The sequence below is a fragment of the Ixodes scapularis genome, unplaced genomic scaffold (genome assembly GCF_016920785.2).
Source record: "Ixodes scapularis isolate PalLabHiFi unplaced genomic scaffold, ASM1692078v2 PGA_scaffold0__279_contigs__length_252992795, whole genome shotgun sequence".
NCBI lineage: Eukaryota > Metazoa > Arthropoda > Arachnida > Ixodida > Ixodidae > Ixodes > Ixodes scapularis.
The window spans coordinates 40,873,910-40,887,008 of record NW_024609835.1 but is presented as its reverse complement, the minus strand read 5'-3'; the positions used below and the strand labels follow the sequence as shown (position 1 = coordinate 40,887,008).

Here is a 13,099-nt window from a genome sequence, read left to right as displayed (position 1 = left end):
AGGGAAACGCTTGTCTATTAGTTTAAAAACAAACGTGTAGAAGTATGTTTGCACCTCTTGAGCCTCTCAGTTTTGCGACTTTCAACGTGCGTAGACTTAACTCGACAAATAAACAGGACCAACTGCAGCGTCTAGTACAGGAGCAAAAGCTAGATATTCTGGCATTGCAGGATACAAAAATGAAAAATCGCGATCACATTGAACAAGCACTGAAACCTTTCCTTCGCTGCTACGAGTTTTGCGTAAGTCACTCCGTTGGAGCGTCCGCTGGGTGTTTCTGATTTCTTAAAAAGTCCAAACAGCTCATCGTTTCCAGCGTTATTACAGATGATCAAGGCAGACTCATTATCTGTGATTTCAAGTGTCTAAACCAAGGAGTACTTGTAATGTGTTTATACGCGCCTAATAATGTCAGCGAAAGATTCCTACTTTTTCTGTTTTTGGAGCAGTATCTACAAAGTGACAAGGTTATTGTGTTTTGGGGAGATTTTAATTGTGTATGTAGCGACGAGGACAGGGTATGTGCCAAGAAAAATTTCGATTGGAGTGCTAGAGTTTTGAATGAACTCATAAATTAATATAAATTGGAAGACGTAGCCCATCTCGACAACTCGGGGAAAGAATTTCGTTTTACATATCTCCAGCGGTCGTCCCACGCGCGTTTGGATAGGATTCATATTTCGGCAGAGATAAGCAATGTCGTCTCAGGCTATCACTTGAAACCGCTTTTTTTTTTTTTAGCGATCACACTCTTGTCACAGTTACGTTGGGGTGCGGAATGAAGAGGGCACCGAATTTCAAATACGAGCCATGGAAATTAAATGTCGATTTGTTGAATGACGAGACTTTCTGTAAAGGAATAAAAGAAGCTTTTGAGGCGGTGTTCGCAGATGATACCATCAGTTGCATGAAAATGTGGGAAAACATTAAGCAAAAAGTTAAATCACTGGCTATAGAAAGGTCGTCTTTTTTAAAGTTCCACGCTAAAAACAAAGAAAAAATGATGAGCAAATATTTGATTAACCTACTGCAGAACGAACAAAAACATCCCGGTTTGCATTACTCGGCGATTAAAGAAGCACAAGGAAGGCTTGACGGCTTTCACCAAGAGCGCTATCGCGGTGCGATAATTCGAGCAAGAGCACGCAAATTTCTCTTAGGAGAACAGCCCACGAGCCGCGCCTTGGCTGATGAAAGGAAGTACGCTTTAGATAAACAAAACATTGCCGTTGAGAATCGCGGTATTATCAGCAATGATAAAGATATAATTGAACTCGCTTTCGTCAAGTATTACGAGCAACTTTTTGGAGGCCACGATATGCCGACGAGTATGACAGATGTTAGGACGACGCTATTGAAAGCGCCCGAGTTATCAAACCAGCAAAACGAGTGGCTCGAGGGACCTATCACGTTGAGTGAAGTAGAAAGCGCGATTGACGGCTTAGCGTTACACAAGACACCTGGCCCGGATGGTCTTGGAGGAGAGTCTTACCAGAAATTTAAGAACGAACTTTCTCCTTGGGGTAGTACATAAAGCGTATCAAACTTTGCCTCCATCGTTCCTTCGGTCGCACACAGTGCTCATTCCTAAATCCGATGCTATAAGTGTGCGACAGCGTGTAACTGGTTATAGACCTATAGCACTTTCTAATGTTGACTATAAACTTTTTTTCGAGAATTCTAGCGAGACGACTTCAGCATGTGATTTACTGGCTGGTCGGAACACACCAGACCTCTGGAATCAAAGGCAGGTCTATCCAGACAAACATTCACGTGACGCGGACTATTTTGGAAGCTCTTTAGCTGAAGGAAGTTCAGTTGCAATGCTGCAAATTGATTTAGCAAAGGTATTCGACAAGGTGTCTCATGACGTTCTTTGGGAGGTTTTGGGTCGGGCTAATGAGGGAGAGATTATAATCGAAGGTGTTAAAATAGCCTATAAGGGTACACGACGAAACCAATTTTAAATAATTCACTGTCGCCCGCTATAAATGTTTTTTCCTCGGTACGTCAGGGCTGCCCAATGTCGCCTTTATTGTTTTCTCTTTATTTGGAACCACTGTGTTTAAGTATTATTCGGTCGAAACAAGTTCAAGGTTTTCGGATGGGTGACGTAGAAACTAAGGTTCTAGCGTATACAGATGACATTGCTGCGTTCTGTAGTAACAAAGAGAGTGTTGATCGTGTTTTAGAACTGTTTACACAATTTTGCAAAGCAACACGTGCCGTTGTTAATGTTGGCAAATGTAATGGTACCTAGTACGGTGAGTGGGATGCACCCCTCAATATTTCAGAGATGTTTTAATTGAAGCTGCGGGCCGAGCAAGTACCTAGGAACCCCGCTACAATATATGCAAACTAATTCAGAATATTGGAACAACGTTGTTGAGGATTGAAGAGAGCGGGCAACCAAATGGTGTGCCCGTGACATGTCAATATTCACTAGAGCCACTGTCTGCCATGTTTTTCTAATTGCCAAGCTGTGGTATGTAATACAAGTCCTAGACTGTACACGAACTAGTATACAAAAAAAAAATGCACAGAGTGTTTGCTGTTTTCATATCGAAAAGCACGGGGGAACCAATGAGACGCGGTAACCTTTTTTGTCCAGTGACAAACGGAGGACTCGGCCGGTTCCACTTATTTGTCCGACAAATTGTTTCACGTTGCCTTTTCTTGAGAAACAAAAAACAAACAAACAAAAAAACATCCCCTTTTACAAGCAATATTTAAAACAAAAGTAACTTCTCGCTTGCCTTCCTTTCTGGTCTCTTCTACCATTGGCCCTCCCGTTGGGAAGGTCGGTTTTGTGAAGGAGGTGGTGAATGCTTTAGACTTCTTAATGGCGCGTTACTCTCGGGGGTATTTTGTTAGCTGTCACCAGAAAAAAGTTGACCTAACATCTTATTGATAGTGTTCTTCCCGCCCCGTTGTACAGAATTTTGTTCATTAACATGCCTGGGGATGATTTCTTGGTTCGCCTAAAGAAGATGTGGATCCCCCCAGCCTTGAAATCCTTCTTTTTCCGGCTGCATAGTGCCACATTCCCCGTTAAAGTATGGTTGGCTGAGAGAGGTATGTTTTTACCTTGGGGTGCTAACTATATATTCATAGACTGCTGGGACGCAATCATGTTCTGAAACGTCCTAAAGCGCACTGTAAAAAAGACAAAGAGATAACATCAAATTCTATTTGGTTCCTTCTTGTAGACAAACAAGAGAGGGTCCCACTCGATATCCTCATGGAGTTTGGTTTGTTTGCTCTGGGGAAATCTCGTATGGATGTGCACCATGCTGTAGAGAAACCAAAATCTGCTCCAGAGTGTTTCACGAAACTTGTTACTCAGGTGAAGAGTGTTTTTCAGTGTACGGAGGCAACGCCTGATTGGGCAAGCCTGTTGCGTGTGCTGTTGTGTATGTAGGAATTTTAATTCTACAGCTACCCAAAAGATCTGGGTAGTCTGTTTTTAAGCACTGAATAAATAAAAAAAAAACACAAAAGAAAAAACGTCTGCGTGGCCTAGTCGGCAGCGTGTCTGGCTCGTAAATGAAGGGTCGTATGTTCGATCCCGCTTCGTCTAAAAATCTTCGAATGTTTTGTTGAAGGCAAATGAATTACTTCTCAACCAATCAGGATTTTCCCGGCCCACCAACGCCGGCTTTTCTGCCACACGAGCTCCTTAAAGCCACCGCTTTAAAATTTTAGCTTATCAAATAACCATAATGTTCCGTTTAGTTTGTGGTACACCTAAGCACTTCTTATGAGTCGAGAATGCAAAAGCATGCATGCCGCTCGTCCGCTCGTCCGCTTGTCCGCTCCCTTTTTCGTCGGCTGCATACTTTTCGTCGCCGGTCAGCGCGCGTGCTCCCCTGGTGACCTTGGACGCTGCGTGTTAACGGCGTGCTGATGGACACGCAGCGCCATGGGGTGAGCGTTCGTGGAAACGGACGAGCGCAGCGGCCGATGGAGCCCCGTCGACGCGAGCCAGCCAATGAAACCGAAGGCGAAATCGCGGAAACTAGGTGCCGTTTTCGAGCTTCAAACTGATGACGTCAGCCCGCTCCATGGGACAGTTAATGCTTACGCATTAAAAGAGGGGTTTTATTTTTATTGCTAATTATTTTGATCAGCGCAGGCATCACTACACGTGCGCCTGTCGGGCCTAGGCCTTCAAACATTAAGATTTAAAGAGCATAATATGGTTTACTGACTGCACGTTTATAAATTAAAGGGAACGATTGTACGGCAGTACAGTTGCAACATCTGTCTGATGCACCATAGCCTCCTCTATACTCACAAAGCCTGGCAGTTCAATGACGGACCCATAGAGTGCCCGGTGGCAGATTTGGAGCGCCAGGATCTTGTAGCGCAGAGCATTTCTCGGGGAGTCTGGTATTCAGTGCACAGCTTTTGCAGCGGCGAGGACCGGAAACATGGTTTTCAAACCCGACGAAAAAAGAAGCGGTAGCCCGAGGAACGCAAGTAGCACGAGCGGACATTCCATCGCTCGGGACAAGTGTGTTTCGGCGTCTCGCCGCAGCGGGGCGCCCGTTACATTACTCTTGTCTGCCGCTCTACCTTTTCACTTTCGGCGGCCCCGTCACATGGCAATCTTCCAGGCTTTGTCAATACGGAGGAGGCTATGAATGTACACATTTAATAAACTTCCCGTGAATTTCTTCTTTCTCTTTTCTTAAGCGGCACATTCGAAAAACTTTATACATTCAACTACCATTTGTAATATATAGTAACTAAATTCTAAAAATGCTTCAGTTTATTTTCCGAAAAATGCGTTAGCTTCATAAAAATTGCTGTATGAATATACATTTAGTGAAAACACTGAGCGCGCAGGCGAGCTGGTGAGAGCTAATCATGTCGTTTAACACTTGAAACTGTAGTGCAGAAAATGAAAAACTTTTAGTCGAAAGAACAGACACAGAAGGGAACAAAGAAGGGAACGTCCCGCCCCTTCTATGTCTGTTCCTTCGACTAAAAGTTTTTTTTGTGCACCACAGACTCAGGTGTTAAACGACATGATAGGTACATATAGTGTATGATCCTTCTGCCAAGTATCTGCATGCCAAGTAGTAAGAGTAACGTAGCCAAGCAAAACAAGTAAACCTTGTCATACAAATAAATAAAAATGTTTCTTCGTTCCAAAACAAGCATATATTTGTTATAAATCAGTTAATTGCAATCTCCCTCGGTAATCGTGTGTGTGCGTCCGTTTTGTATGCGTGTACTTAGGTGAAAGGGTAGGTGTTACGCTCTTATTGGGTCGCGGGGCCCTAGCCTCCACAGTTCGCTACGTTATCGTGAAAGAGAGTATAGATAGTAGCGTGTCTTGCTCGCAACCGAAGGGTCGTGGGTTCGAATCCCGCCTAAAATTCTTCAAACATGACTTTAAAAAGTTCAATTATTGCAGACATGCGGCGGCCTTTAATTCGCATTACATGTGATATTTTCTCATCCCTTTCATTCCACGCGTAACGTCATGTTCCACGCGAGCGTTGTGGCTTGTTTGAAATTCCCGCGCGAGGTTATGTGCTGTGACCTCATGACCCAATCGACCAATTAGGAGTTTCCCATCAAAACGCCGCCGACGCCGACTTGCCGACTTTTCTCACGGCGCAGTGACAGACGGGTGTAGGAGCCCGCTCCGCACACAACACACGCACACGGCTTTTCTGTGACACGAGCTGCTTAAAGCTATCGCGTAAAATTTGCGGCACACAAATATTGACTGCGAACACATACACATTCAAACTATATCGGCACTCAGGGTACTCAAACCTTAAAATTAACTTCGTAGTGCAAAACATTTCAGGACTCTTCCAGTACGTTTTACAATACGCGCTTTTCAACTCGTCTCAAAACCTTTGCATTTTGAACTTCAAACCAGTTTACAAGCAAATTCTTTTAAAAGCGAACCCCCGGAGGACTTTAGTTATTTCCTGTCCAATCGAATCTCTAGAGTATGCTCTCGCGTATTGTCAAACCGACCCCCAAAAAATAAAGAACACCATAGCTGCAGCAAAGGACGCAATACGAGAAAACACAGTTAACATTAAAAGAAAACGCACCCACATACATTCCTTCGACATAATACACGGAGAAAGCTCATTCAGTTTCCAAGGCAATGTTCGTTTCGTATGTTCAATAGTCTTGTGCGAATAGTGGATTTTGAGCTCGAAGCGAATTCGAAGCAAATAGTGGTTTTGGCCGAATATTTTCGATTCGAATATCGAATAGTTTTTCCACGCCTTTCACTACCATTGCATAATGCTTAGACGAAAACCCAACTAAACCTGTGAAGGTTATTTCACTTGTTCATTTATAAGCTAACCTTAATCTATCTATTTTTTTTTGTTGTTGTTGGTTTTTATTTGCATCAAATACAGGGTACATGATACTGGAGGCTTGTGGAAAAAGCGGTCACAAGACCAGCTTGACAAAGCCACAGGCCCCCACATTGGCATTTGCAGCACTAAAAAGAAAATTATCAACATACCATACAGACTACAGCATTAACAGAAAAAGCGAGATAAACAGAATAAAGAGAAGCAACAATGTTCACACTCAAATTACGTAACAACCACACAATTTTAGGATATCTTGAAAAGCATTATCAAGAGAAAACTGTGACCTCAGAAGGTCTGGTGTTTTGGGATGGCAAGCAAACGACGCATTTGACATGAAATGAATCCTATAGAGATGGCCAACTATACCAATTGAATGAATTTACAAATCTTGCAATATAAAATATTCTCTATTTAATCTCAAGTTAAAATCGTGCATAATGAACACAGGTTGGAAAAGCATCTCTGCCTAACATAGTATACTCTTGCATAAAAGTTTAATGTTGAAACATCTATTACAATGTAGATATGCACATTCACAAAGTTTCCGTATATTTTCAGATACAGTCGGCACGGGTGCACCTTCCCGCTTTTAATGTATGCGTTTCTTCCAATCACGCAATTACGACTTTGGTTATCGCGGCGGGTTGCCCTGTTAAGTGCGCTTCTTACCGAGCACCAGTGTAATGCGCAGAAGCAACACCCGCGGAGCTCACTTCCGCGGGTTTTGCTTCTCCGCAGCGCACTGGTGCTTGGTAAGAAGCGCACTTAACGGGGCTAACCCGGCGCAATCAACGTTTCGAAAAACGCGAATAGTGCAGTTCTTTTCGAAGCGAATATCAAATACTGTATTATTCGGAGATACTATTCGAAATTTCGAATATTCGCACAACCAAAAACCAAAAATAACACTCAACCAAAAATAACACGCATGGCACATCGAAGGCCTTTCCACATCAAGTGATTCATGGTCGTGTTTATGACTGTCCTGCTGACGCTGCATCGGATCAACAGCAACAGGCACTTCGCTTCTCGACCTGTGCACCCTGTCTTTGAAGCTCTGTACGTCCTTGTCAACAGGCTGCGTCTTCAAAGGATGCTCCTCTTGACGCAAACAGGCTTTCCGCTGTGGCGTTGAGCATATAATCTCTAACTTCTTAGCGCTGAGGACTTGACCATGTGGGCGCTATGATCAATTGTTCGTTGTGCTTGCCGTACAATATGGCTGGGCCAATTAGGACCGCTTCATAAGAGCTGCGTTGTGAAAGACTCGGCTCTTTCTCAGATACCGGCTACGCTGGGAGCCACCTCTTCGTCGTAGTTTTCCGTTCATAATGTTGTTGAACAAGTTTCTCAGTAAACTTGTTTTCGTTACAGATCTACTTCCAGCGACTTTGTTCCTTCTACGCGTCTTCATCTTTACACCGGCGTGCGTGCCGCCGCTACCTTCTGGGCTTCTATGACTTGCCATCTCTTGAAAATCACAACTGGCCACCAACATAGCCTTTCCCTTACTTTTCCATCCGTCATTACCTCTTTCTCTTTCTCTAGAAGGCACCTTTCAGTTTCCTGACACTCTAGCTTTTTTTCCATGGCAAAGATCACTGGTCCAAGGAGGGATCACTGGATCAGTGATCCCTCCTTGTTTTCCCTTGATTTCTTTTTCTATATAGCTGCGAGTCCTGCAATCCCTTTCATTCCCATCTCATCCGTAGCTTGACCTATCCTGGTCCTCTTGAATTTCGCCTAATCGTTCTTTGCAGTTCCCTGCACTGTTTCTCAAGCTTTGCAACGTCTGTGGCTCCCCCTACTTCCATTTCAACTTCTAGTGGTTTCTCCTCTGCCCTACAAGTTATAAGAGGCCGCTCGCGCTCGACTTTGTACCACTCTTGGACTTCCTACAGCTCACCTTTGGAAAACTTTAGACGTCTTGCCAGCCATTCCTTACGACTTGCATTCTGAAGTCTCTAGTCATTTCCTAAGGCAATTAATTACCTTCTCTAGCTCCATGTCCACACAACCTCGCCTTAGAGTTCACCTCTCTGGATGTTAGAGAGTGTCCTGTCGCGGATGCCAGAATTGGGAGGAGGATGGTAAATGTTGAGGAGTCCGAATTCTGGAAACAGTGTATGTGAAACAAGAAGAGCCTGACTGGCAAAAGAAAATATATTTAGAAGGCTCCTTGGGCGCAGCCATCATGTCCATGCTTTTGCTGGTGTCTCTGTGGCAGTAACGGTGATCTTGACCTGCCTGAGCGTCGTCCCTACAGCCCTTAACGACTGTCCGGAATCGTGCCTCAGCTGGCTAATCCGCCGGTGTCATTTCATTCTCTTGGTCTCGTGCCTTCACTCACACATCTCCCTTGTTGTTCGGTTTAAGTCCACCAACTACTCTCCACTTCGCGGTCACTCCCCAAAGTCCACATCACCACTGTGCGTGCGTGTGCGTGCGTGCGTGTTTGTGTGTGTGTGTGTGGTTGGGGCTGGAGCATAAAATAAATATAATAAAGGGGGAGCGTTAAGTTTACATTGCGTATTTTTACACGAAATTATTTAGGAATGCTTGCTATTATAACACATGATTCTAAAAATGATTTAAAAAAGTTTATTAAATTTTTGACCCAAAAACAAAGAAATAATCTGTGTATTATATCTGATACAGGATGCATTGGTGCCTCATGAGTTATTGATACGGCGAAATCAGTTTTGGCCTTTGTTCGAGCACAACGCAAATTGTTAGCAGTTTTCAAACATCAGGGATGCACAGCCTGGAAGTTAGGAGCGCTGCCTGGACGCTGGGCTTCCCCCTCCATCGTTGACGATGTCAGCAAACCGTGCGTCTGAGTGCCGGGAAACCAGATGGCTCCATCTGGGGGGGTATTTTAGAGACAGGTGACACAAAACGGGCATCGGATGTGATACAGCATGCATTCGGGTTGCATTTCTGCTCTTGTTTCTTGGAAGGCATTTGTCACAGGAGTGTATGATATCAGTAGGATTAATAGCGCCCACTCATCCAATCTCTTTGATATCAAAACTCTTCGTCTGCCTACGGTAATAATGAAATGGGGACCAGGACGTGCTGCCTTGGCGTCAACAACAGATTTTAAAAGTAATCTCTCCCAAATCCGCGGTACGTAACCGCTGCGAATAATCCTATTGCTCTCGAATCAATAATATGCTTCTACATCCACGTGCAGGGAGCCCAATATCATTCCACTGTTCCTCATTGTTCAGATTTGCACGACACTCTCACCGGTTTGTTGTATATGTTCGTAGATTTCGTCTGTCAATACGCACGAAGGTACGTACAGTCCAATGAAATCGCCGCCTTATTCATTTTCAGTGCGGCTTGAGCACACAAAATGTGCCCATATGTTTGCATACCGAAGCGGGAGTTCCTTCACATTTCCTCTCGTCGACTTTGGAAACCTGCTTTATTTGCCGAAAAAAAAAGTCAGCAAAATAAAATATTTATATAAAGCTTTCACTTCCAAATAATCCTGCAACTGTTTGTATTCGCTCCTTTATCGATCTTGCGAAGTTCGTATAACGCTCCAATCTTGCGTTGTACAAGAAGAGGATACAGAAGCCGGAGAGTTTTTTGAAGCCGTATTCATGCTATAGTTTACCCTTTTCTTCTCGCGTTTCGTTCGTATTCGCTCGGTTTTTTTCGCGCACAAGTGTCTCAACCCGCCTTGTTGCAACTTTAACGGACAATTAACACCAAATACGACGCACCTCTTTTTCGTGGCGCACGAGACTCTTGTCCCTAAAATTCTTGAGTTGGAGGATATTATCCTTTTTTCTGCCAATTAGTGCGTGTAAAAAAACTACAATGTAGCAATTAAACAAAGCAAACTAGTGAAGAACATTATATAAATATGTTCAAAAACATACAAGAACACACAAGATGGTATAAAATCTTGTATACCACTTGTACGTTGTATAAGTTCTGATATGTTTAATGGACACATCATATCAAAACATTTTTCTGCTCATTAGGGAAGGGCTCATATTAATGTGTAATCCAGTAATAGATCACCATATTGGCGACCCACACCGCGGGGGCCTGCCAGTGCTGATGTATTACACGTATTTTTAAAGTTCGGAATAAAAAAAACTTCTTCCTCTAAACAAAATTAGCACGTCGATAAGAAATTAATCAGTAGTATTTAAAGCTATGTTTGTGCTATTTTGGTGTCGTCTACACTTAGTTTTCTTGAGTATTTTGGTTCCGAAAGCTCGGATTTGCAAACTCTGGATTCATAGGTCCGCGATTCTGAATGTAATTACCTCCCATCTATATATTCTCTAATAAAAACGTGTGATTTGTCGTAACCAGCTTTTCGTCATTGGATGGGGTGATCTCCTTGCGCCAAATCATTGCAATTGTCTCTTTATTGTAACGACGCACATCAAGGTGATGCTTAGAGATGGAAATAATTCGACAAGAAATCATTCATTTGGAGCCAGGATTCCGTCGATCGGAGTTTTGTTGAACAGATGAATATGGTGAAAATGTTTATATATGATTGGCCTTGGATTTCGTCAGATCTGTGAGAACACGTACACTCTAAGCTATGGGCCATGTGGTCATTACTTGTTCGCTGGTTACGAGGGAAGACCAGACATGCACGCTGAAACATAGCACAGAACAGGTTGGAAGCGCAAGCTCTTATCCTTGAAAGCTGCTTCCTCTCTCCAGCTATTCTCCAGGTCCGGAGCGTTCCAAAGCTTTCACGTCGTTTACAGACTATTTAGTGCGTTTGGAGCTTTAGGGTAAAAGGGATCTTGGTTCCGCTCTTCTCCGCAGCGGGGGACGGGGCAGCATCTTTCTTCCACATATTTATCTTCGACCGATTGTAGATTCCTGTTTTCTGTCGCCAAATTGGCTAACTACATCTGGTCGACTTGTTATTTCGCACGTGTAGGCACGTGCGAAATGACAATGTTCGAAATAAAGTGAGAATGGAAGCGCGAAACCAACATACCAAATGACGTGTGCGTTGAACTTTGTTTGTGGAATGGAAAAAAAATGTTCAAAACCCGACCAAGCAACTCTGGCGCTCGCTATTTCTGGGGCACGAAGCACGTGATTGGACCCGAGTCCTCGCCGAATGCTTTCGCAGCGCTCGTTCTCCTGACGAGCTCAGCCGAGTTCACGCAAACGCTAAGGCACCCCTCGTGTCCAAGAGATGGTCAGAGTGCGTGCCCAAGCAATGGCGGATTTGGTTGACTGGCGAAGTAGTCACTAGTGGGCGCAAACTTTTTTAAAGGGGTCTATAGTTGGGCACCGTGTTTGTCGTGCAAGAGCCCAGATGATACAGCAATAGAGCTCCTACGGGGATAAATCGCTTACATGACCTTCACATGCGTCTCGTTCGAGCGAGACGTGTCCCTTTTCTCAGCCTTGTAACACATTGTTTGTTGCAATAATAATTCTAAGTAGTGTTATAAAAATAGTGCCAACGCGCAAGCTATAGTCTTGAGCCCGGAGAAGGTCTTTCACGCCCTCCAGAACAAAGTGAAAAAGAGGCATAATGCCACAAAATTACCCGATGCTCTCACCTAAGACCATGCGGTCGAACCAGCTTGTGACACTTGCTTCTTGTGATGGTAGCTCCCTTGCGAGTGACGCGTTCACGCGTCTTACAAGTGATGTCCATCATATTCCACTTAACACCTTGCGCAGAAGTTCCGGCTGTTCGGCAAGAAGAAGTCCCAACCTGTCCAGCTGGACCCCAACTGCCCCCAGTGCAATCCGCATCTCCTGGCCGCCCTGGAGGCCAAGCGGCGAGAGCAGCAAGCGCAGCAACAGTCGACCGCCGACCAGCAGCTGCCTAGCGTTCACGGCAGCACGCACCGAACAGCGACCACCATCCCCGGGGTTGTGAATGAGGACGACGACGATACGCTGTCTTCGATCGCTGAAGACAGGCTGCCCTGTGACTGTCGCAAGTGCCAGCAGGCACGCTCCGAGAGGCCGCTTACCGTAGAACTGCTTCCTATGGACACACAACTGCCGCTGCAGAACATGATGCAGGACGCGGCCTTTATGTGTGCCCTCTTGTAGGCCAGCTCCGCTGCTCCGCGACGTCCCCATCGGGTGGTTGTGTCCCTACCTTCTCATTGGCCTGTGAAATGCCCCTGTCAGACGACAACCTAAACGACCTTGTTAGTAAATGTCCTTTCCGCTAAAAGAGCTGCGTCATACGGCCGACAAGATGCCCCGTCCTCTGATGTTGACCGGGAGACCGCTAGCAAATGAAACTTAAAGGGAAGATATTTATCGACACAATTTTATAGATAAAAGCAGGAGAGCATGTGGATTAGAATTTTTTTTTTGTTTTTGTTTCTGGAACGCAAAGGGGATACAACTGACAAACAGTAAACACGGCATGCACATATGGACTCGTTTCTGTCGTGTTTTCTGTTTGTCCGTTGTTGCCCCTTTGCGTTCAAGAAACCAAAACAGTTTTATAACCGTTTAAAATATGATGGGTTTGTAATCTTAATCCTACTAACAATTAAAAAAAAGCGCGTATAATTAAAATACGAGAGTGGAAGCCTTCTCTCATAATGTAGATTTAATTGCATAACATACGAAAACGTAACACTGGGAGCCTTGATGAGAATATACTAAAATTCCTCCTGTTTCTGAAGACCTAAAAAACATTAAAGAAAAAGAAAATATGCATCTTCTCGGAGTTGGTGCGCGTTATCTATACAGATGCATAT

General features: G+C 44.3%; 1 protein-coding gene across 1 annotated transcript in view; it reads left to right on the top strand.

Moving 5' to 3' along the window:
* The window catches only part of LOC121046269, a 157,338-nt gene extending 144,775 nt beyond the window's left edge, over window positions 1-12,563 (top strand). The window contains exon 3 of the mRNA XM_042294082.1: window positions 12,054-12,563. Within this exon, the coding sequence (XP_042150016.1) occupies window positions 12,054-12,434 (381 nt within the window). The 3' untranslated portion in view covers window positions 12,435-12,563. The remainder of the gene's footprint in view (window positions 1-12,053) is intronic.
* Window positions 12,564-13,099: the final 536 nt, after the last annotated feature.